A 25,000-nucleotide genomic window follows, 5' to 3' on the forward strand; every position below is an offset into this window, starting at 1 on the left:
GCACTGATGTCAAATTCAACACAGGGGGCTTCAAGGAGACGGACCGCATCAACTACATGAGGAACCACTGGCTGCTGATAGGTAAGCATGGCTTCAGTAAACCAGCTCTGCCCTCTAGTGGCTCAGTGGAACAGCACATGGCCCGGTTTATTTTTGGTAGCGTTACTGATATATGTATATATAGGTGTGTGTGTGTGTGTGTGTGTGTGTGTGTGTCTATATATATATATATATATATATATATATATATATATATATATATATATATATATATATATATATATATATATATATATTATTGTTGCTGTGTTTCACAAATACAATTCATAAAACCTTTTGATCCGACAAAGTTTGTACAGCTTACTAAAGCAGTGGTTTGGTTCATTATAATCTGGGATCTGTTGTCTGTTTGAATCACAATATGTTTATGAAAACTACTTATTTTATTTTGGCTTCCGGCTAGCAGATTTTGAATGGGAGACAATTGGGGGGGGGGGAAAGATTGAACTGAAAGTTTTGACTCAACAGGTCATCACGAAACCCCTCCCGCGGCCCACACCAAGATCCTGGAGAAGTTTCCCGAGAACATCCCACGTCACCCGGAGAACATCATTCCCACCGGGGCTGAAAAGAACAAAGAGGAGGCGAGTGCAGGCAGGACTGGAGGGGTGTTCGTGTTTTAAATAAAAACTTTCATTGTAGTGCACTGAAATTAAGAAGCCAGATTACTGCAGCAGTTCATTGGAACGATGCAGAATAATTTGCAGAGCTGAAGTGGTTTTTATTAATTCAAGCCAGATATTGGGGAAACTGTGGCTTCATAGTGCACTAAAATCAGAAGCGAGAGTAACGTACATTGTATAAAACAGAGAAACAAGAGCCTTGTTTCCGAGTGCGGACCTTTTCCCAGTAAAAATAGGAACAAAGTGACTAATAAAAATGCAGTTCACACCGTGTTTGACAGATTAGAGAGCAATCAGTAACAAGGCAGTTTCTCAGTATGGGAAGTGTAAGTTTAGAAGTGGTGCCGCCAGCCGACCATCTGTTTGAAGGGGAGCTGAAACTAACCGCCTGTAGCAGCCACTCTGGTTCTAAACCCGACACAAAGCTCACTGTAATTGCTGGCCCTTGAGCCACAAGCCAATGTGGCGGCTCTCTGTTAAAGGAGTTTCTTTGTCCGGGCAGGTAATTGACATGGACAGAGAGGAGCAGCAGCAGGTTCAGGTTCCCATCGTTGACCTCATCGAGGAGACCAAGCAGCAGCAGCAGCAGCAGCAGCACAAGCTGGAAGCCCCAGTGGACTCGATCTTGAAGGACATGGCCACTGTCATATTCAGCACCTTCCTCCTGGCAGGATGGGTGGCCTTCGTCATCACATACCCAAAGGTACAGCGCTGCATTCGTCAAGGACACAATATAGCCTTTTTTTTCTTTTTCCTTGTAATTTGATCTTTCTAAATGTGTTTTGGTACAGAGTACTGACAACCTGCTATCTTGTCAATGGTTCTAATCCCCGTGCTCTTGTGGGCCCTGTCAGAACGTGCAGAAGCAGCAGCAGCTGCAGCACCAGCAGTTCCAGAAGCAGATGGAGGAGAAGATCGAGCTCCTGCAGAGACAGCAGCTTGTGTTCCAGCCACCGATCGAGCTGGGCCAGGATCCCGACTTCCTGGACGTGGCCCATCGCACCCGCACCGAGAGCTCCGCAAACAGCAGCCCCCGCGCCTCCAACCACTCGTTGCACTCCAACCTGTCCCTGTCCGAGATGGGCAGCTCTGCCACGGAGCACGACGAAGGAGGTCAGCGCACCGCAGTGCAGCCCGCGGGCTCTGCTCACTGTAACACGCCGCATAAAGAAGCAATACAAAGTCTGTTTGAATACAAAGTAAAGTTTGATGTTCAGGAAACTAGACTGCTGTCGGCTTCAAGAGTCTGGATCAATTTCATGCTTTATTTCATTTTCCCTATTAAAGCTGACATTGAACAGCTTTGCTAATAGTACCAATTGTTTATTTGGTTTATTAAGCTATCCTGTCCAGGGGCTCCCGAGTGGCGCATCTAGTAAAGGCGCTCCGATTGGGGTTTAGGATGCGCGCTATAGCCTGGAGATCGTAGGTTCATTACCGACCATTACCGGGGGTTCCTAGGGAGCAGTGCATGATTGGCCAAGCGCCGCCTGGGTAGGGAGGGCTTAGGTCGGCAGGGCAATCCACGGTTCACCGCGCACCAGTGCCCCCTGTGGCAGATAGGGCGCCTGCGGCTCTGCAGGGGAGCAATCATATCTGTGTTGTCCTCCGGCACTACAGGTCTGGTGGCCTCGCTGTGGATCCGGATAATAACAGATTGGCAGGAGCACGTTTCGGAGGACGCGCGCTCCAGCCTCCGTTCCCTGAGTCGCCGGGGGGTTGCAGCGGTGTACCCGGGTAAAAAATAATAATTGGGCATTCCAAATTGGGGAGAAAACCGGGGTAAAAACCACTGATGACGACTAAATAAAATTAAAAAAAAAACATAATATCCTGTCCATTATTCCTGACACTGGCATTTTCTGTCATAATTGTTCATCAAGCTGTCTGAAGTTTATACTGCAAAACAAACACACACACCGGAGTAAAGTGAACCCCATTGTGCATTACACATGGCAAGCCTTGTCAGTCACTGAGATTCAAGTGCATTTACTTCTCTTGTTTTTAGATGACGATTCTAATGAAGTGAGGGTTGGAAACATTGCATTTAATCCAAAAGAAGTGTTGGGCCACGGGGCTGAAGGCACCATTGTATACAAGTAAGTGTGAAGCAGAGCAGAGCGCTACATGGAGGGCAGCTGGGGCAATCATTGAACAGATTGGAAAAAATTAAAGACGTTGTAAAAGTTGACTTATTTTAACTTGTCTGTCTTGATTTGTGATGTACTGCGGGCAGTACAGGGTTAACAGTGTAAGTAAGTAGTAATCTTGCAATGTTTGGATGGGAATAAGACTATTGCAGAGCAATTTCACATATTCCAGGCTTTACTGTGAACTCTATTAGCCCCAGTGTACAGGTAACCAACTCAGGTGTGTCTTATAAAACTCCTAGTAAAACAATGGGAGTCGCATTTCCGTCCCTGACGCTGTTGCTGTTCCAGGGGCAGGTTTGATAACCGGGGTGTCGCGGTGAAAAGGATCCTGCCCGAGTGCTTCAGCTTCGCGGATCGGGAGGTGCAGCTGCTCCGCGAGTCTGACGAACACCCCAATGTCATCCGCTACTTCTGCACCGAGAAGGACCGGCAGTTCCAGTACATCGCCATCGAGCTCTGCACAGCGACTCTGCAGGAGGTACACCATTGGGAACACTTAGTGTCGGGATCTAGTCTGGGTGACCAAGTGCACCAGGATAGGTCAGGTTTTGGTAACTCTCATCCCAATGCATTCAGCGGTCTTTCGTCTGCTTCTTTTCTTTATAAGGTGCAGGACTACAAGTACCAGAACACATTACAATGCGAGTTAAACAAAAAAAAAAAAACTGTCCCAAATTGTCCATAGGCTTAGTAGGAATTGTTAAAATTGACAAATATGTTTTCAAAGGATAATAAAATCTGCTTAATATGTGTGTTTTGGTGCTCAATGTGAAGCCTCTACAGTATGTTTATGTTGATTTGTTGTATTTTCTTATGTTCACAGTACGTAGAGCAAAAAGATTTTGACCGCCACGGTCTGGATCCAGTTTCTCTGCTGCAGCAAACGATGTCCGGTCTGGCTTACCTGCACTCTCTCAATATTGGTGCGTTAGTTCTCCTGCATTGTAGAGTACAGTAGTTTTACACTGGGATATGTTTTGAAGCTCGACCCTGACGTTCTCTCGTTTTGTTTTCCATTCAGTTCACAGGGACCTGAAGCCCCACAACATCCTGCTCTCCATGCCAAGCGCGCACGGCCGGGTGAAAGCCATGATCTCGGACTTCGGGCTCTGCAAGAAGCTGGCCGTCGGCAGGCACAGTTTCAGCCGCAGGTCGGGGGTCCCTGGCACAGAGGGCTGGATCGCTCCGGAGGTGCTGAATGAGGACTGCAAGGAGAACCCTGTAAGCAGCACATCTGTGTGGGGCGTGAGGAATGAAGCGTGCTGACTCAGTGCAGCTTTATATCTGCCTTTGTTAGTTTGTTGCATGGGTTTACTTATTATTGTAATGATAACCCACCTAGATTTGCTCGACAAACTAGTTCAATTGCATGAAGGTCTAGCATTATTTGAAGTATGTTATGTACCTGCTTGGTCACTGGCGTGTTGCAGTGTTTAACTTGCTCGTTGGCTTCTTGTTTCTTCTCTCCCTCTCAGACCTATGCTGTTGATATCTTCTCCGCTGGCTGCTTGTTCTACTATGTAGTGTCCGAAGGCAGCCACCCATTTGGCAAGTCCCTGCAGCGGCAAGCCAATATTTTGTTGGGCACTTACATGCTTGACCAGTTCCAGCCCGACAATCATGGTGAGTGAGCTTCTTTACTGCAGCACCAGATCACTGCGTTACACAGCAAATATCTACCGTCCACACTCAGCGCCTACATTATGGGATAGTGGAGGAGCTCATGTTATGTATATAATGAAATATATGGTGTGGACCAAAAAAAACACTGCAGGTTTGCAGTGACTATAAAGTCTATTTGTGGCCTAATCATATATTTTAGATTTATATATCTTCTTATTAGCTGTTGGCTTTATCTTTGGAACATTTGTCGAGTGTGTTTCTATTGTTTTGTATCGGGTGTATGTGTGAGATGCTTTTCTGCAGAATGTGTTCCTGATGCACTGATTTGTTCTCTCTTTCAGAGGGCCTTGTTGCTAATGAACTAATTCAGCAAATGATAAGCATGGACCCTCGAAAGCGTCCGTCAGCGGAGTGTGTGTTAAAACACCCCTTCTTCTGGGGCTTAGAAAAACAACTGCAGTTCTTTCAGGTCGGTGTCCGTCTCTTTGTTTGTCTTGCCTTCAGTTTTTACTCCTGAAAGCCATTCGCAGTGCACAGTGGATATTCTGCAGTGTGAAAGCTGCTGCATTATCACTGGTTTTGCATAAATTTTTTATAAGTAGTTTATTTATCTTGATAATTTCAGCATTAAAAAAAAACACCTAATATAATAAGAATACAACTGAGATTTAGACTTCTTGGCAAGACTGTTTCATTTGAAATAAGCAACAAACCACAGTTTCAAGACGGTGAGACCCAAAACAGCAGGTTATATCTGTATTTCTATTGCATACCGGAAAGAAAGTAGTCAAATTCGCTGATAAAGGTTTCTCCTAAAAGTGATGATTAGCGTCCTCGTGTAATGTGATCCTTTGTCAATCTAGTAAATGATACGAATGTGTAACGTTTTGTTTTTTACAGGATGTGAGCGACCGGATAGAAAAGGAGCCTCTGGATGGGCCCATAGTGAAAGAGTTAGAGCGAGGAGGAAGAAGCGTGGTGAAGTTTGACTGGAGAGAGCACATCACTGTACCTTTACAAACAGGTGAGACGGCATTCCTTTACTACAAAAGAAAGGCAGATGGAGGACAATAAGAGAGTGGGGGGTGGCCTGTTTAAACTCCAATGTTGGGACCGCTCAGATATTTCTGTAGTTGCGTGTAGCAGCCACTTGGGGGCAGTAGAATGTGTTGAGACTCCAGTAAACATCTTGGGTCCGTGTATAAGCTGTGGAATCGGCATTCTGAGTTAGTTAGTTATTGTTTTGTAAAATCTTTAGTTTTTTTTTTTTCCCTTTCTATTTTCAAACAACTCTTTGTAGTTTGAGCCCTGTCTGGTTTCCTTTAAGTTGACTCTGTTCTTTACAATGTTATTGCACTAGGTGTCGGTGTAACTTTAGCAATATTATCCACTCTGGTGAATTTTGGAAGAAGCTTGTGTAAATGTGTTTTCCTGATCAATTCAACAAAAAGAACTGACTTCAGATCCCTGTGAACTGAATGGGGAAACAAAACACAAAAGAACGTCCGGGTCGAAGATGCTTGAGATCATTTTATGGAATCTGTTCAGCAGACTGTTACTTTATTTCACTTGTTTAAAAACGAACATTCAAAGTTGTTTTTTTTTTTTTTAAACAGATCTCCGAAAATTCCGATCCTATAAAGGAGGTTCAGTAAGAGATCTCCTTCGTGCGATGAGAAACAAGGTAAATGTCTCGCTAACTTATTTAAAAACAGCCTTAGCAAAAGTGTTTTTATTTTATGAAATCAGGAGATTAAGGGATTGCATTCTGTCCTGTAATGTATTTGAGGTTTATTAACATTGCTGTGCTCCAAAACTAAAACCCAAGAAAATATCATGCCAACGTTATGGATAATAACTGGATTTGAAGTATTAATGTGCTAGCCCAATGTATTGTGTCTCTGTCTCTCCCTGAATAACCCCGACCTGTCCCCACACTGTATTGTGTCTCTCTTTCCCCTGGACAGAAGCACCACTACAGGGAGCTGCCTGTGGAAGTGCAGGAGACGCTGGGGTCCATCCCAGATCACTTTGTGTGCTACTTCACATCCCGCTTCCCCCACCTCCTGCTCCACACGCACCACGCCATGCAGCTCTGCAGCGAGGAGAGGCTGTTCCAGCCTTACTACTACACAGGGGAGGGGGAGCAGCGACACAGACACTCACCCCTGCCCGAGACCGGCGACTCTCCGTGAGCGGCATTGCCTCACTCCGCAAGAGACATTCCAGGACCGAGGCTGAGCTCCGTGGTGGACTGAGCTCAATGCGAAGTGCCTTCGTTCCCTTGCAGCGTGTCTGAAGGATATGGGAGCGGACAGCCTGCTTTCTGCACCGCGCTTGTGTTTAAACTGACTGGGAGTGACGAGGACAGTCCTGCTGCTATTGCGGCATTGACACCCTTTCAGTCCTGTTTTAAACTTTTAGTTTCTTTTTTTCTTATTATATTTGATTTGTGGTGCATCGTGCACAAGCTGCTGCACTGTTGGACAGCAAGATGTGTGATGGGAAAATCAAGTATCGTTTTATCAGCTCTACTGTGAAGCAGGTTCCATGGCAAGGTCATACTAACTCTGCTATTTAAAGAATAAATATATATCTTTTTTTTTTTTGTAAGACTTTTTTAGGCATTAAGGTGCAACACTTTTTTAACGTTTGTCCATCGAAGAATGGTTTTCTTTTTTACTTTGTTCATGTAGCTTAAACATGAGGGTCTCGGTCCCTCCCACCCAATACGAGTTTCAGTATTTAAAGGGCTCATTTTACTATTTTTTTTTTTTCTGTGGAAAATCCCTTGCATGGCATTGGCCTCTTATCTTTCATGGGTTCAAAACAGCTATTGATTCCCCTTGTCACGTGACCAGGTACACCCTTGGAAACCCTTGGTGTGGTGAATGTTCTGTACAGTAAATACTAACCAGGGCTGTGTGGATCACAGGTGAGTGTGTGTGCTTGTGTAATCAATCACTTCTCCAGCCACGGGAGTGTCTGTCACATTCAATAGGAACACACCGTCCCTCCCCTCAAAGTAGTAGACACTGAGAACTGCTTCAGTGGTTTACAACCTTTCCAAGTGGAATTGCTCTTCGTTCTCGTGTTGTTGGCTAGAAGCTGGGCTTTCATGTAACGCTTTCCTCAAGTTTCATTCACAGATCACAGCTGCCCTGCCTCTTGCTGGTTGGAGGCAGAGGGGAATGACTGGAGACTTTATTAATCTATTTAATGAAAAAGCTCAGTGGTATCTGTATAATTGAAGCCAGTTTGAAAATAGACCAGTGAAACAGTGTGTTGGGGTGGGCCTTTTTTTAAATTATTTTTTGTTTTGTTTCTTCTCACTGTACATGCATTCACCAAAGTGCCAGATTATCATTTGAAGCATTTTAGCAATGTTTGGAATGTGCAACCGGGATTGACACTGGACTGTTTTCAAAACATTGCATTAACTAGGAAGGTAGTCCTGTTTTTGTTTGGTTTATTTATTTTTTTTTTTTTTTTTTTTTTTTGCTATTTACACATCTGTAAGAGGACTTTTTACTGTAAGTGCAGTATTTCTTGACGTGTCATGATCTGTTTGGACTAGGTGCTGGATTTCAGTTGGGGGGGGGGAGTTATTATTTTAATCCCTATTTGGATATCCAGTGCTGTAGAGACACAGTTCATTTGAATGGGGGTACTTGGCTTTTAGAAGCTGTTTATTTTTAGAACTTCCTAAAGAATATTCTTTAGAGCAAATCTCTCTTTTTTTTTTTTTTTTTTCTTCCCCCCCTGTAAAGCTAACTTATTTATTTAAGATGAAGTTTCAGAATGCTGTAATTTCTGCATTTTTGTGGTGTTGCTAATATGCAAGCAGTTCTTCAAGGTAAAATGCCAAATAATCAAAATGTATGTTTTAAATTGGGTGCTTCAGTGGTTTGGGATGATATGAATTCTTACCAATATGTAATCATAAAAACGGGATTGATTATATATAATATGTTTTCTATTTGCACTAATTGTTATGGAAAATCTGTCATTGTCGGAAATTGAAATAAATTCTGTGTAATTTGTACTTTTGTGTTAAATTATTTTGTTTAAATTCTGTTATTTTATTGATGTATCGGGGAAACACAGTCCTGCTGTCCTCAACATCTAAGTACATGCTGACGGTCTAAAGGCCACTGTGGACCACCTAGTAAAAACCTCTAGTAAACTAGAGACAAAGACATAGCATCCGGTGTAATACAGAAATGATCTAGACAAGCACACTGTCTTCTAAACGTCATTCCGCCCTAGAGTGTTGTCCCCAGATCTGTAGAATTGTTTGGAATGGATTCAATTTTCGTGCAAGTTGCTGCCCTCCCAGGCTGTCTTTTGTGTTGTGTTTTTTATATATATATATATAATATTTGATATATATGGACCTATATATATATTATGATATATTAAACTAATGTATGACTACCTAACTTGAGCCATCAGATTTTTTTTTTATTTTTATAAAAACAAATTAACAACAACTTTCCCACTATAAATGCCTAAAAAAAGAAACATATAGGTTATATATTTTTAAACATGTATACATTTATCTCCATAAGAAAATCTAAATACAAGCTGGCCGACTAAAAGCTACTGTGGACCAAACATTTAAAAGATTTTGTTAAAATAAACTGCTTTGTAAGAACCTCTGTATAAACTAGGGCCAAAGAAATAGCAAACCTCTGGGGGTGCACACTGTTCTGTTTCTTCTAAACGTCATTCCGCCCCAGAGTGTTGTCCCCAGATCTGTAGAATTGTTTGGAATGGATTCAATTTTCGTGCAAGTTGCTGCCCTCCCAGGCTGTATAATAGCAGAGCAATGCTGCTCTCCGCCCAGCTGCCAGGGTGACGCTGTACTCCACTCTCGCTGGTCTGCGCACCTCCACCACAGGTAATCAGATGTTTTGATCACGTTCTTGAAAATTAATACAAGTTGTATTATAATAACTTTTAATCACTGTCGGGGTCGTGTTTTTAATATTGTTTGTTTAGTTTTCATTTTATTATATATATTTTTTCCTGACTACTGAAAATATAAATACCGTGTTTTCTAGGTCCGTTAATACTAAGTAAACGCGCTTTTTTTTTTTTTTTTTTTTTTTTTTTTTTTTTTTTCAGTAAGGGATAGCCTGCCTAAAAGTTAGTTTTCCACAACCTTCCATTTTGTTGTTCGTGTTACTAGTATGAGATTTAATTCCAGAAACACTGTTAAAGGTTGCTTTTAACTACATCATCATCAGAATAATATAATGTGTATTTTACATATATTGAGAACTAGAAAACCGTCCAAACACTACAGCCGCAGGGTAATTAATGCATCTCTTAAGTTTCGTTTCTCTATGATAGGGCGGGTCACGCAATTCCAGATTCTTTAGTTTTACTGTATCTTTACTTTTATTTTGTATTCATTTATTTTTACTAAGATCGGTTTGTTATTATTTTTTTAAATCAAAACATCATAGTGCTAATTTAAGACAAAACTGAAGACCTTTTTGAGAACAAACGGCCATAATTCAGGTAGGCTGACGTATTGTATTTGTAAGGAGAACCGTAAGGGAAATGAAGCGTTCTGCATTTAGAAACACCTTGAAATGTATTAGTTATTAAATCCGCTGGAGGTCTGTAAAACTCATGTCAAATAATAGGTTAAATATGTTAAGAAATGTTACAGATAATTTAATTAACAATACCTGAAAAATTAATGTTCACATTTAACTTGATATTGCGATTGAACGTTCCCTGAACTAGTCTGTTTTACTGCTCAGTGCACCCCTTTTGACAGGGCGTGTCTGACAGATGATTTCTATTTTCAAAGAGTTAGTTTTCCACGACCTTCCATTTTGTTGTTCGTGTTACTAGTATGAGATTTAATTCCAGAAACACTGTTACAGGTTGCTTTTAACTACATCATCATCAGAATAATATAATGTGTATTTTACATATATTGAGAACTAGAAAACCGTCCAAACACTACAGCCGCAGGGTAATTAATGCATCTCTTAAGTTTCGTTTCTCTATAATAGGGCGGGTCACGCAATTCCAGATTCTTTAGTTTCTAGGGCGTGTCTTTTATGTGTTGCGTTTTATATATATATATATATATATATATATATATATATATATATATAATATATTATATATATATATATATGATATATATATAACTATGTATGATGGATTGAGCCATCTGTAGCCATCAGATTTTATTTTTATTTTTATAAAAACAAATTAACAACAACTTTTCCACTATAAATGCCTAAAAAAAGAAACATAGAGGTTATATATTTTTAAACATGTATACATTTATCTCCATAAGAAAATCTGAATACAAGCTGGCCGACTAAAAGCTACTGTGGACCAAACATTTAAAATATTTTGTTAAAATAAACTGCTTTGTAAGAACCTCTGTATAAACTAGGGCCAAAGAAATAGCAAACCTCTGGGGGTGCACACTGTTCTGTTTCTTCTAAACGTCATTCCGCCCCAGAGTGTTGTCCCCAGATCTGTAGAATTGTTTGGAATGGATTCAATTTTCGTGCAAGTTGCTGCCCTCCCAGGCTGTATAATAGCAGAGCAATGCTGCTCTCCGCCCAGCTGCCAGGGTGACGCTGTACTCCACTCTCGCTGGTCTGCGCACCTCCACCACAGGTAATCAGATGTTTTGATCACGTTCTTGAAAATTAATACAAGTTGTATTATAATAATTATATCCATTATATTCATTATTGTTATGGGTCTTTTTTTATTTATTTATTGGTACTGTGTGTGTGTGTGGACCTCTCGCACTAAAGCATACCGCTGATACTGCTGTACATAAGAGCCAGCCCCATCGAAAGGAGCGTACCAGCGTCGCCCACCAGTCCTGCTGCTGCTGCTGCTTCCCCAGTGCACGCTACAGTATTCGCATTGTGTTGATCACTAATGAACAATTCTGTACTGTGGGTGTTGTCGAGTGATTGATAACGAGATATTTTGTGCACCCCCACTCCCCCTCCCTCTGAAATGGGTTGGCAAGAGTAAGAATAACAAGAGTCAAATGTGCGTGAATTATTTAAATGGAGAGGAACGTTGTTCTTTTACAAGCTTCATCAGATAAAACTAGCCAAATAATAAATAAAAACAAGTAGCAATCACTCATGCTCGTGAAGTCGTTTTTCGCTAGAAATGCATCTGATTGTAAACCCTTTTTTTCTTGATTATGCACACAATCCTTCCCAAATAGATACGCGTAACTGCTCGGATACAGATCCCTTTCACGCTTTAAATATTATTTACGAATGAATGGAACAAAGCTGTCTTTAATAACTAACAAAAATGGTACATACATTGTATTTAATCAGTACTAATTACCAGTTCATTAGAAATCTACACACAATTCATACACCAAGACAACATTATTTTCTGATTTTGTTTTTTAGGTGGAATATGTAAATATATAGTCCAACCCAATCTTCAGTGCGAGTAGTACATTGGCTTCTAACATGGGTAAATATTCAAAGTTCATTTCAGCATGCTGCTTCTGTAGTGCTCTGATAAAATCTACACCTGAATCTTAATACAGCTATCAATAAATGTTTCAAAATAAGATCGCTGCTCTATTTTACAATCTAAACTGCATTGTCTTTTTGACCTTTTTTTAATTCATATATATATATATATATATATATAGTAAACACATTTTCTAATTTTATTCTAGATTCTTTATTAGACTTTTTAATTTAATGGTTTAATTGTTGGCAGTTTTGTGTGTGTGAGACACGCTTTGGGATCCTTATACAAATCTATTGTATTGTGATTTTCTTTGCTTTGTACAGTGCTTTGTATGAAAGGCACGATATAAATAATCTGATAATATGAAAAATCTTACAACTAGGGTTGGATGATGCTTGTAAGTAGATTAAGGTGTGTAGTCAGAAAGAAAATTGCAAATTCTTCCAATAAACAATTCTTGAGCAACATAATAAATGAGTATTTAAAATACGACCAGTACTTTAATTATAAATTGCTTGACAAAATTAACAGTAGCTTGTTACATTGTGCTACATCTTCTTTTTTAAATTCAGAGATCAAAGATCTACCACTTGAGAAATGGACTGAAAACCATGTGAGCACCTGGTTGGAATTAATAGGATTGAAAGATCAATACATACAGAAACTTCATGAGGATGAAGTTACAGGGCCAGTCCTCAAGGGGATAACAGAAGACTTTCTAAAAGCCAAGACTGGGATGAAACCTGGCCAAATCGATCTTCTTTTGAGTAAAAGAAATGAACTGTTAAAATCTCCACAACAGCACGAGACACAAAGCAATGAACAGCCTGTTCTCCAGAAGAAAGAAGCAAAGGGTTCCCCTGCTGAAAATAAAAGAAATGTAGGAAAGAAGAACCGGAAGGTGAGCGTGGTGAAGGAACCAGGTCCTGCAAAGGAAGAGAGCAGTACAGAAAAAACAAAGACTGACAGCGAGTCATCATGCAAGAGAGACTGTAACCCTCGGCCGTTTGATACAGGTGACATAGACTTTAAATATGTGAAGCACACAGTCCTACAGCCAGAATCAGGAATCATAGACCGAATCACACCCTGTCATGAGTATAAGTCTTTTGCCACCGCTGCACTGTTAGATAGAACTCAATTGCAAGCAAAGTTTGCAAACGAGGTTCTCAGATTTGCCTGTGGTTGTATGAATGTTCGTACAAATGGCACAATACACTTTGGTGTCATGGACAGTGTGGAAAATACTAGGCATGTACATGGAGAAATAATTGGTGTACCTGTGAATGACAGAGACTTCTATGTCGATGCATTGGATTACATAGAGAGATGTTTCATGACCCCTTCTCAAAAAGAAGAAGCGCGGCTGTGTATACGACTGCCGAAGTTCATAGAAGTCATTCACAGAGACAGCCAATTAAAACACTGGGTGATCGAGGTAGATATTGTACCCACAGTAAAGACTGTGAGAGGTCAAATATACTTAGTTCGTCTACCTAAATTTAATGAAAAATCAAATAAGGTTGAACTTGACAAGAAAAGAGTCTATCGCAGAGTTGGGGCCAAGACAGAACCAATCAGTGAAGATGATCACATTGAGTTTATTGCTGGCATGCAAGAAAGGGACAAGAGAAGAGAAGAAGCAGAATCCACAAGTTATCAAAATCCATCACTGCATTCGGAAGATCTGGGAAGAAAGCTGTCTCTCCTTTTAACTTGTGGCAAGAATCGTATAGATAATTCCCAATGGTACATTCTTGTCACAAACAAATGGGAAACGGAGAGTTTGAAGTATACCAACTTTTTACTGAACATGAATATCTTCTGTGTATTTGATTTTGACCCAGACTCAAAATCATCTGGATTGTGTAGTCAGTATGAGGAGCACCATGCAGCCAGCCTGCACTTCTTGAAGGATTACACCAATGAAAGTGGGCAGAGCATCAGTGACTTTATAAAGCACTTGCACTTGTTTGATCAAACCAGTTGGATATTCTGCAATGGGCGCAGTGAGTACCTTGGTGATGAAAATTCCTGTGATGAAAAGACATGGATCAAAACCAAGAAAAAACACCTTAAAAAGGCAATATCGGTGATTTGCAATGAAATTCTTCCAACGGGCTCATTTGTTGTACTTTTTCTTTTGATGTCTCCTGTTGAACAGCCACTTGTTCATACTTTTCATGAATTCTATGCTGAAATGAATGGCAATGACTATATAGTTTCCATTTCAGAATCAAAAGAAAACTTCACCAAGTGGGCTAGCCATGCACAGGATTCTTGCAGCCTTGAATCACTGAATTGTGCAAGCATAGTTGGAATGAAAATAAGCCATATAGATGAAACAGTCCAAAGCATACAGCCCATTAAGACACGGACAACCAAACATTTAAGGGTCTTTAACAAGGGGTTGTGTTCACTCAAAAGTGTTGAGGAAGAAAGAATGTTGTCCCTGGAAATACTGAGTATTGATCAATGTGATGATATCAAAAGTGTTGATGAGGACTTTGTCAAAAATACTGAAGGGCATTTTTATCAAGGAGGGAAAGTACGCTGGGAACATTTTTGGCTAGCAGACAACACACACTGTGGCGAATTCATTCTGCGTGATGCATACAGAGATGTAGCAAAAATTTTAGACTGCATTTTAAAGTCGAATCCACCGAAAAAATCTGTGGAAAGAATCAACATATACCATCATCCAGGCAGTGGTGGAAGCACTGTTGCACGACAGCTGCTTTGGAACTTCAGAGGGGATCTGAGATGCGCAGTTGTAAAACCTTCTTACCCTGTTACAACGGTCTGTGAGCATGCCATCCAGTTCCGAGAATATGAGGAAAAGGACAGAAATAATTGTCTTCCAGTTCTCTTATTGGTGGAAGACTGTGATGAAGAATACCTTGACGAGCTGAGACACGAATTAGGAAATGCCATTGCCTCTATGAAAATCAGCCCATCAACATTATGCTTTATTCTGTTGAGCTGCGGAAGATCTCATGATCCTGAAAAGATGTACCGGGCCCTACCATTACAAACAGTTGCTGTCACACACAAACTGACTGAGAAGGAAAAGAAATTGTTTGCTCAGAAACGCAGGAACCTTGAACAACAATACGAACCACAGTTCATCCTGACTTTTGTTTTGATGAGTGAAGAATTTAAGGAACAATACATTAAAGACTTTGTGGAACATCTGTTACAAGGTATTGATCATTCATCTCTTGTCACTCGTCTAATCAGGTATGTTGCATTACTCAATTGCTATGTGCAGAACTCCTACATCCCAGTATCCCACTGTGAAGCTTTTTTGGGGTTAGGAATACAGAATGATAGAGTCCGACAGCATTACTTTGAGTACTCATTAAGTGAACAAGCAAGACTTGTATTTGTTCATTTGAGAGAGAATCCAACCTACATCTCTTCAATACGTATAATTCATCCGTTAGTTGCAAAGGAAATTCTGCACCAACTCTCAGGTAACCAGCAACAGAGTGCAATTGCAATGGATCTTCTTCAGGAAAACTTGCTTTTTGAGCACAGGTTTGGACGAGATGACTTTAAGAAGTTCAGTAGGAATCTCTTCATGAGACGTTACAAAAGAAGCAAGGGAGACAACACTGATAGCTTATTTTCCCCACTTATTGAGCATGTATGCGATGAAGAAAACCCAACCAAAGCTATAGCACTTTTAAAAGCTGCATATATGAGATTTGGCAAGGATCCATTCTTTGCACAACAACTTGCACGAATACATTACACACATGAACATTTTGAGGAAGCCAAACATTGGGCAGAAGTAGCAAAATCACACCTGCCACATGACTCCTTCATTCTGCACACAGAAGGTCAGGTTTATAAGAAATGGTTCTATGTTAAAGATGATTTACTGGACAAAGAGGAAGCAACAGCTGAAAACACTGCCGAGATCATTGAAATTGCACTAAAGGCAATAGCGTGCTTCAGAGCTTCTCAAGCTGCAGCTAAATCAGAAAAAGATTTTATGAATAATTCTGGTTACTTCGGGCAAGTAGACGTTGGGTTTCGGTTGTTGCAGCTCATTAAGTCAGTGGATCTATTTTCGAATGAAAATAGAAAGTCAGAACTGATACAATACCTGCTCACTGATCACATTCAAGAAGAAGTCAAAAAGCCATGGCACAAATTTCACAGCCAATTGAAAGGCCTACAGAAGACCATTTATGAAGCTCTTGAATGGATTTCAGAAGATCTGAGTTACTTTCAAACTGATAAAAGTGATGAAGAAGAACAAAAACATAAAGAGCAGGAACACCTATACAATCCCAGGAAATGGCTGTTAAGTAAAACCACTGCCTATGCAAGCTTTTTTAGTGACATGGTCAAATCTGATACCCAAGAACCGGAGTTAATGAATCCACAGGGTTTAACTCCATTAATGAGACGCATGCGTATCTACCAACTTGGTGGTGGCAACATTACTACCATCTTTTCTTTACTGACTGATCATAAAACTAGAAATTTGGAAGAAATAATTAACATGTATCCTGAGGACCTTCAGAAGGAAAAGCTAGACCCTATAGACCTGGTGAACTACATATTCTCTCAGATTGCACTAGGATGTGCTTCACCTCGTTCTCCAAAGCTTGTTACTCTACAGAAACTTCAAGAACTTAGTCGGCAGCTCTATAAACAGAGCAACAACAGGTCTCCTACCAGTGCCTTCTTTCTGCATTTTTTGCTGTTTTGGCCTGATGAATCACAAGACATGGACCCTAGTCAACATAATAAAATCTTGATGTCTGCGATCAGCACCTTGAAAGACCTGTATGAAATAAAAATAAAAAATGTGCCTCCAAGAAAAAAGCGAATCTTCACGCACTTTTTCTTAGGGCAGAGAAAAGGTCTTGACAGGTTCATTCACAGAAGCAAGCTTGAAAAACTCCTCAATGGCACTCTAAATGAAAAGAGATTGAAGTGGCACAGTGGTGAAGTTTGGGCAACACCCGAAATTACCCAGCTGTTGAAGCGTGTTCAAGGATGGACAGAGAATGGTGCGGTTTTTGTACAGGGCACCTGCAAGGGCAGCAAGATCAGAGTTCTTCCATTGCATTATGCTTCCATGCCTAACGTCAATGAAAATGTAGTATTTTACTTGGGTTTTTCATTTGATGGTCCAGTTGCTTTTAACATTCAAGTTCTTCACTAATGTACTTGCTTTCGTCTTTGCGCAAAGTAGCTATTTGCTAAAGGTTTTTAAAAGACTGCAACTGACCAAATGACAAAGTATGAACAACTTATGATTATATCTTCGAATGTGTTACATTTGCTTAGGTTTACTCTTTAAAGAATGCCTTATTTTTTACAATTTTGTAACTTTTATTAAATACTAATTAGAACTGAATTTCAATTCAAAATTTAGGATGTGTAGTCCTTGTTTTTATATTAAGCATGTAACTACTGTATATTAAATTTACCCTCAGGTTTGATCCTGGTCATTTACCTTAATTGCAGTTTATTAAAAAAAAAAAAAAAAAACCTCCAGCTACTAATGTTAGTAAATGTATTTTTATGCAGCAGCTTTTTGGATGTAAGATATATACTTTACCAAGATCAATATAAAAACTACAGAAGAAGATAGAACAATGGAAATGTTTGGTTACAGATTTAATAATTGTCATTTTTGTAAAATCGAGTGCATTGTGGAAAAAATAAAAAAAGCCAGCATCAGAAATGTAAAGTTGTTTGCCATCGATCCTTACAATATGTTGCCAAAGTGCAATTTTTTTGGTTGTGCAAATTCCAGCAAAGACTAAAAACTGCATGGTAAAAAAAAAAAAAAAAAAAAAGTTCAGACTACTGTATATGATCATGTTCTATTACAGTATGACAAGCCTACAGGGCATCAAATAAAACAGGAGTTTAATTAAACAATACCAGCAATAAAATAAACTTACTGCAGAGGAAGTTCAAAAATAAAAATGCACACTTGTGTAACCAACATCTTAACATTTATTTAGTTGTTAACATCTTACAAGATTTGTTCAAAAGGTTGTCTTCTGTAGTTTTGATCTCCAGCAGATTCATAAGACCTTGTCATCTTTAATGCCTACTACCTTAAACATGCTACAAACCAGCTACACAAGAGTAAATAGTCATTGTCCAAAAAGTAAGGGATACTATACAGCAGAAACACAGGAAACCTTCAAGAGTGTCACTGTAAATACATATCTGGGTTATTTTACTTAATCTCTGTAGCAGTGAAGATTAAAAGATAAGGGTGAAGAATTAAGTGAGCTTTTAAAAATAGGCCAAATTCATTTAAAAAGATAAAACATCAAGGTTGCTCATTGTTAATAAAATCCCACGCATGAAATGTATGTCAAATCACTTGCCAGTCACTCCACATTCTACAGACAGTAAACACACAGATATCTACAATTGGCTACTGTATATTTCCCCATAAAATGTAATTGAATACAAATCTGCAAAAGTTTAGATCAAAAGGCAAATTAGGTTTGAGTTGTGTCTTAAGAATATTCCTTTTTAGGCTTCATTTCTCTTCCAAAAGATTCTTAATAAACATTTTATTCAGTGTATCGCTGCAGGTGCAATTGACACAGGCTATGTAACAAAGCATCTCCTTTTGAAGTAAAATACAAAGACTGCTGCCTCCAGTTTTCTGCAGAGGCACGTAATCACACATTTAACACATAACTTTACACACCCAAATTCAAAGCCATACCTCATGTCTGGGTTTTTTTTTTGTGTTATTTAAAATAATAGAATAGCCCAGATTCTTAGCATTTTGACGTGGTTGGGCAACAAGCGGGTATGGCACTTAACATTTGGGGAATTACCCAAAGACAATCTGTGCTCCGCATGATGGCAAAGTGGTATTTCAAATGCAAGCTATTCCTTTGCCAAGCGGTCCTTCAGCTTGGAGCTGTTACTTACCCAAATAAACTTGCTTATGTGAGGATTCGGACACATAGCAATCTCACAGCTCTGCCAAAAAGTTACATTCCTGAATCACTGGTACTGGAGTGTTAAGCAATTAGGAACCCCCTCGCCCACTCCCTCCCAAAAAAAACACCACACACCAACCACAAACCAACAGTAGTGTTTAAATAAATATAACCTATTTATTTGGACAACAAAAAAGGCAAGAGGCATCCATGAAAAAAGGACAACAGCCAATGTGTATTTTCTTTGGATCTATGTAATACCAATACATGTTTGACAGCAGCAGAAACTACTTTTTATATACACACACACACAATTGAAAACATAATAAATCTTGACACAGGAATTGCATGTTTATTTGAACAGGAAAGAAGCGCTACACACTATCAACTATTTCTGCTCAAGACAAGACCATTTCAACAAAATATATTCTTAAAAATTGCAGGTACTTACAGATTAAACTAACCTGTACTGCCAGTGTTCTGGGCTTTTCCTTCAATACCAGTAATTAATAAGTGCTGAAATGTTGCTGCTACAGTTAACAGAAACACAAATTACATTAAATGGCTAAAGAACCGAACCTGGAATTCTCTTGACCCATTACCAGTGCCACTCTAGAATAACAAAGTCTGGCTATAGTACAGCAATGAAACCCAACACAAAAGGATATTACCAACTTGTTACGCAATCTAGTAAATCCAGAAATGGAGGGCGTTATTGCTATCAGAAGTCAAGGCCTATTATATTTTTGTAAAATTAAAAAGGTTTGCTTTTATACCAGTAGGTTGTGAGTGTGGGATGGGGAAGATCCTTCCCTTTTTACAGACAGTTCATCTTTACAAAATTTAATTTCAAGCCACCGACATAACTGGCATTAAATTTAGACACGCCAAGGGTTGCAAGTAAAATTAGTGAAAATGTAAATATTGTTTTGTATGTACATCAGCTTCAATAAACGGTTTAACGCAATACGATTGATTTAGGGGAGCAGATAGTATGTACATTGCGCAGTTTGACAAGCTCCGAATTACTTGCACACTGATAGTGTAAGCAAAAACTTCAAGCAGGGCCAAGATACCTTAGCGTTTCACCCATGGAGAAGAAATATTCCAGTGATATAAAAGCTTGAACACAGTGTGTGGTACGATAAAGCAGGTCAGTCCAATATTCCTGCCAGTAATTCCATCTGTTCTGGCTATTCAAAATGAGCTGCTTTGCCTATGTAAAAAAAGCTCTAATTTGTATATGGTTGTTATGTTAAAGAAAAATCAGTGCTGAAGAGGAAGGAGGAAAAAACTTACCGAGCTACAAGAACATATGCAGATAAACCCATTTGTATTTCAATTAAGTTGTAATTATGTGAGCTCTACATTACGTTATTAGAAAAACTTCACAACACATGATTCCAAGTTTAAAATAAGGTATACTTGTTTTGTGTGCAGTGTAGTGTTGTGCAAAAGCTGTGATTTTTTTTTTTTTTTTTTTTTTTTTAACTGCAATGCAGAACTGCTGCAGTGCTTCACAGAGTGACAATTAAAATGGAATAACCTTTAAGAGGTATACTACACTATTCATTTCAGTCAATACTAATGTAGAGCCCATCATACTCTATGGAATAAAAGCCTGATTTGTACAAAAACAAGGGCCTTCACCAAACTTGCTACAAGTTTGGGGACATGGAAATCCAACAGCCAGAAAGCTGTGAAAGCCCTTGAATAAATAAAATGAAAAAAATCTGACTTGCCTCAGACTGTACAGGGCAACACTGAGACTGCCTCAGCCTGTCTCCCATGGCATTGCTACAGGGAGAAGAAAAATCCCAATTTTAGCAACCAAAAGACAGCCAAATTAAATTATAGGCAACATGCAATTAAACAATTTTCCACCAAACAGGCAGTCTGTTAAACTAACCATTTTATTAATCTTTGGCAAGAACTGCCAGCAGAGAGGAAAAGAACGTCCTTTTGATTGAACATGCAAACTATTAGACTAATAAAAATTGGCACATTAGATTACAATTCACACAAGTGGATGCTGAAAACTCCGGATGCCTTAGGCCAAAATATCCTCTGACAATGCAGAAAAAGGATATTAAATTATGGTCCCATATTAAGGCTACACATCTACTTCAAAAGCACTAGGCTTTTCAAAATTACATTAGTAAGGGAAATTCCAAGATAGATGCAGATCTGATGCAAGATAATAACTGGGGTTACCATAGTTTAACAGAATTACAGTAGCAATTCCAATTGATAGACAAAATGTGTAAAAATCTTAAATGTGCCAATTTATAAATCCAACTACTGGTTAACAATTAACGCAACTTAACAAATATGAATGTTAACAAGCAGTTTGGGTGACAACAATGTAATAATAATAATGTATACTATATCACCAAGACCCTTTACTCCCAATATCTTAAACATACAAATTCCTGTTTGCTTCATTTATTTCTGTGGTGCTTGCCTAGCCCTTTCTAATACTTTGGATTGTACTACCAGTTGCAAGTCTAAACTTTCGGGAAAACACCAGTCACCCGTTGAGCATACAGTGAAACATGCAGCATTTTGTTTAATTAAATCACATTAATGTTATACTGACCAGATTCCTTGCATAAGGTTCAGAACCACCATGAGCATGTGGACCATTTTTAGGATTCAACAGTATTCTGCATTTGGGCTGAATCCAGTGGAGAGGCTCAATACTTTGTTATGTGTAACACTATTCTATTGGGGAAACCTGAGGTCACATTTCTAACTACACTGTAGTGTGTTTCAGTGACCTCAGCTACTTGACATCCAAGGACAGTTTGTTAAGGTGCCTCATGTTTGAAAAGTCTTGTGTTCATAAACATTGCACAGCATACACACACTGCTGGGTACAAACCTTTATGCTGGGTTCCTTTTCTGGTCATGAAAAAAACAACTGAAGTTTTCATCACGTTTTATTACAATGAATTTTACAGCAGTACAGAAATAAATCAAGATCTATTCTGTGGCCAAAGAAAACCCTGAAACAGAACAAATCTAAATACATGTAACATTGTGTCACACTGAGACGTAACATACAGATACTCTGAAATGGTACCTGAAGCCCTCACCAAACGATGTTGGGGACATGAAGTCCAACAGCACATAAAGTGCTGTGAAGGCCTCACATTCTGTATAACAATGTAATTCACAGAACTTGCCTTTAAAAAGTGGTATGTTCATGTAACTCCAGCGCCTTCAAAATATTACGAACCATATTTACTAAACTTCACTTCTAAAAACCTAAATGAAACATGGAAAAGAAAAAAAGCCACACAGTATCAAATAACAAGTTTTTGTTCAAATAATGTTATGTAAAACATGAAATGTCCCATGCGTTGCAAACTCAGTTTTTTTTGTTGTTTGTTTGTTTTAAGTCACAATGAAGCCTTAATTTCACTGAAGTTTGGCTACTAAAAATACCACAAGATGAGAAAAGGTTTAATCTCCAAACCTATTAAGAGACGGAGGATCAGCTTCAATATCGACCTCCTTGCGACATTACAGGAGGTCTCATTCCCACTGGTGGTCGGGGTGGCCCGCCTTGGAAGGGGGGGACCATAGGATGCCCTTGTCCATATGGAGGCATCCCTCCAGGCATGTAGCCTGGCATTCCCTGGGGTGGACCACCATACTGCCCTGTAAAAGGAAAAAAAAAAAGTGTCAGTATGACAAACTTAAGATTTCAGCAGCACTTCAGTATATCTTTTATATATCTTTGTGCAACACCAGCAAGACACCAATAGAATATTAGTGTAAAATTAAACCAATTTTATAATAGGGGTGGGTTACAGTAATCAATTAACACTCGAGCACTAGATTACTCAATTTCCACCCCTACTTCATAATGCTGCTTAAAGAATTGCATACTATATATAATAAATGGTAGGATTACAGTTTAGTCTATCATGACTGACAGAGCTTGGCATGCATATATTTACGGTCACTACTTGCTGCAAAGGTTAGAGTTACATGCGAGAGCATTACCATGTGGGGGCATTGGATGTCTCATTCCAGGCTGCTGTGGGGGCATGCCTTGCTGGGGGTGCATCATGGCCCCCATTGGCCCAACAGGCGGAGCCCCCATAGGTGGCTGCCCTTGTCTAGGTAAATTTCGTTGATATTTAGGCAGCTGTGCTCTTCTTTCCTCCTACAAATAGAAATAAAAATGACAAAAAAAAGCAGTTTTAGTGGCTTGCAACATTTGTGGACACTCAATGCATGCAAAACAGTATAACTATTTTTAGATTGCATTGATAAAGCTCAATAACTACAACTGCATTAAGTCTACTTTGACCTAATGGTTATATATTACTTACTGTTGAAGATTTAAAAAAATACATACAAGAACTTACCAATGAAATATCCTCATCAGGGTGGATCAACTTACTAGTTGCACTCGTTGTAGTGAGGGTAGCAGGCTTACTTGTGACAGTAGCTGGTGGCTTAGATACAGTGCTGTTTGTTGCATTAGTGGTCAAAGCTGTGGACTGGGTGTATGCTGGGAATGTTGGTTTAGGGGGCTCTGCAGATGTTGCAGGCGTATTAAGAGGTTTGAAATCAGTACCAACTGGTCCTGACACTGCCTGCTGAGCCTGTTCAATAAACAGAAACAAATGTAAGTCAGTTAAAAAAAAAAAAGAGACCAAATTACATTTTTAGACATCAGCAACGGGAAAAAGGGAAAAATAAACCCACTGCAAAAGCTCACCAACTAAAATCCAAAAAACAACCACCAGGTTATCTTTAATGTCATGCTTTATAAACTGTACAGTAGATGTAGTAAAGCTGTAAACACTTCAGTAGTACACTTTGTAGCTCAATCAATAAGCATACTTTGCTACAAAGGGACTAAGTAACGTAGAGCAAAGCTTACATGTAAGTTCAACACAAATCTGTGCATTCGGGTTCCCATAATGTAAAATAGTCTGATAGTCTGGCAACTATCCCCCCCCTACCCCCCCCAAAAAAATAAAAAACAAACTTCACAGATTTGTACTGAACCCCCATTTGGAGACTTAAGACTGTTTAAACATGCAGTAAATCACACAAAAGGGGATCATCTACTGGGAAAACCAATTCACTGGGTTAAGTTGCAAAGCGTGTTGAAATTCAAATAAGTGGCCTGAGATTTATATTTCTACGTTCAGATATTTCTGAAGACGTAATATCAATGCATTTCTTAAATGCATCACAGGTTACCAATACACTTTATTCACTGCATGCCATTGCAAGCATTTGTAAAGCACTAATTTCACAAACTGAAGTTTATCTGCAAGCTCCTGCATACTTGTGCTGTGCTAGGAAACAGAGGTTTAGAAGATGCTGACACTGTGTCTGCACTGGATGAAGCTGAACTTGTGCTTGGAACATGAGTCCCCATCTGTAGCATAAAGAAAGAGCAAACAGTGAAAACCCAAGTCACAAAATGGGTGGGGAAAAATCTGAAGCTTCTATTTCAGGACCGTGTTAAACCTGAACATTAACATTACACAATGTTTGATTCAGGAGTCGGTCAACAGGACGAAACGATCAAATGTTTTAGTTTTTGATGCCGAGTGATATTTATTAAAATATCCAGGCTCTTAATACTAAAGGCACAGCCCTGAAATTTTAGGGCACCCATGTGTACAGCCCAATAAATAAACGAGTGTATTGTGGTAACTAACTGCAACTAGTTAATTTCACGATCATGTAAATTTACAAATCGTCCGACAGTGCATTCAAAAGGTTTTGGCAGAGTTCATGTGCAAATAGTTCCAGTGTAAAAACACAACAACCCATGCTTGTCATACCTGTCCTGCACTGGGAAACAGTGGTTTTGTGACGGAGGGCTGTGGATTAGGTGCTGTTGCCACAGGTTGCGCAGGCCTGCTTAGCAAGCCTTGCGCAGTAACTGGAGGACCTTGTCCCATAAGAGGCATTCCTGGACGAGGCCCTACAGGTGGAGGCATACCTGGTGGAGGAGGAAAAAACAAACACAAACATATAAACTGAATTCAAGTTGGAAACAAAGTTCACAATAGCCAGAAATAAAACACCTCTACAAACTGGCTGGCAGAACCAT

At 39.4% G+C, this 25,000-nt stretch overlaps 3 protein-coding genes across 3 annotated transcripts; 2 read left to right on the forward strand and 1 right to left on the reverse strand.

The window, feature by feature from the left end:
* Positions 1 to 2: 2 nt before the first annotated feature.
* LOC121307579 (serine/threonine-protein kinase/endoribonuclease IRE1-like) lies at positions 3 to 8,798 on the forward strand (the record flags this gene model as incomplete). Its single annotated transcript, XM_041239777.1, has 13 exons — positions 3 to 81; positions 529 to 644; positions 1,186 to 1,386; positions 1,538 to 1,796; positions 2,692 to 2,782; positions 3,125 to 3,314; positions 3,660 to 3,759; positions 3,858 to 4,057; positions 4,312 to 4,459; positions 4,801 to 4,928; positions 5,360 to 5,483; positions 6,076 to 6,143; positions 6,427 to 8,798. Coding segments are annotated over 13 exons (1,932 nt in total), but the record flags the coding sequence as incomplete, so codon positions are not given.
* Positions 8,799 to 10,711: 1,913 nt separating this feature from the next.
* LOC121307595 (sterile alpha motif domain-containing protein 9-like) lies at positions 10,712 to 19,485 on the forward strand. Its single transcript, XM_041239794.1, has 3 exons — positions 10,712 to 11,119; positions 11,890 to 11,956; positions 12,535 to 19,485. Exons 2-3 carry the CDS (start codon positions 11,953 to 11,955, stop codon positions 17,145 to 17,147), a joined length of 4,617 nt encoding a protein of 1,538 aa, XP_041095728.1. The 5' UTR covers positions 10,712 to 11,119; positions 11,890 to 11,952; the 3' UTR covers positions 17,148 to 19,485.
* Positions 19,486 to 21,833: 2,348 nt separating this feature from the next.
* Positions 21,834 to 24,910, reverse strand: LOC121307597 (BUB3-interacting and GLEBS motif-containing protein ZNF207-like). Its single transcript, XM_041239795.1, has 6 exons — positions 24,729 to 24,910; positions 24,224 to 24,316; positions 23,289 to 23,528; positions 22,921 to 23,083; positions 22,388 to 22,572; positions 21,834 to 22,176 (listed from the first exon to the last, which is right to left on the reverse strand). The coding sequence occupies exons 1-5, from the start codon at positions 24,885 to 24,887 to the stop codon at positions 22,412 to 22,414; spliced, it is 816 nt and encodes a 271-aa protein (XP_041095729.1). The 5' UTR covers positions 24,888 to 24,910; the 3' UTR covers positions 21,834 to 22,176; positions 22,388 to 22,411.
* Positions 24,911 to 25,000: the final 90 nt, after the last annotated feature.

The sequence above is a fragment of the Polyodon spathula genome, chromosome 57 (genome assembly GCF_017654505.1).
Source record: "Polyodon spathula isolate WHYD16114869_AA chromosome 57, ASM1765450v1, whole genome shotgun sequence".
NCBI lineage: Eukaryota > Metazoa > Chordata > Actinopteri > Acipenseriformes > Polyodontidae > Polyodon > Polyodon spathula.

Coding starts and splice junctions, on each gene's coding strand:
- LOC121307597 (XM_041239795.1), bottom strand. CDS start 24,887: ATGCCTCCACCTGTAGGGCCTCGTCCAGGAATGCCTCTTATGGGACAA. Junction 23,084..23,288: donor CTGATGAGGATATTTCATTG/GTAAGTTCTTGT, acceptor TTCTATTTGTAG/GAGGAAAGAAGAGCACAGCT. Junction 22,573..22,920: donor ACATCCAATGCCCCCACATG/GTAATGCTCTCG, acceptor TTCCTTTTACAG/GGCAGTATGGTGGTCCACCC.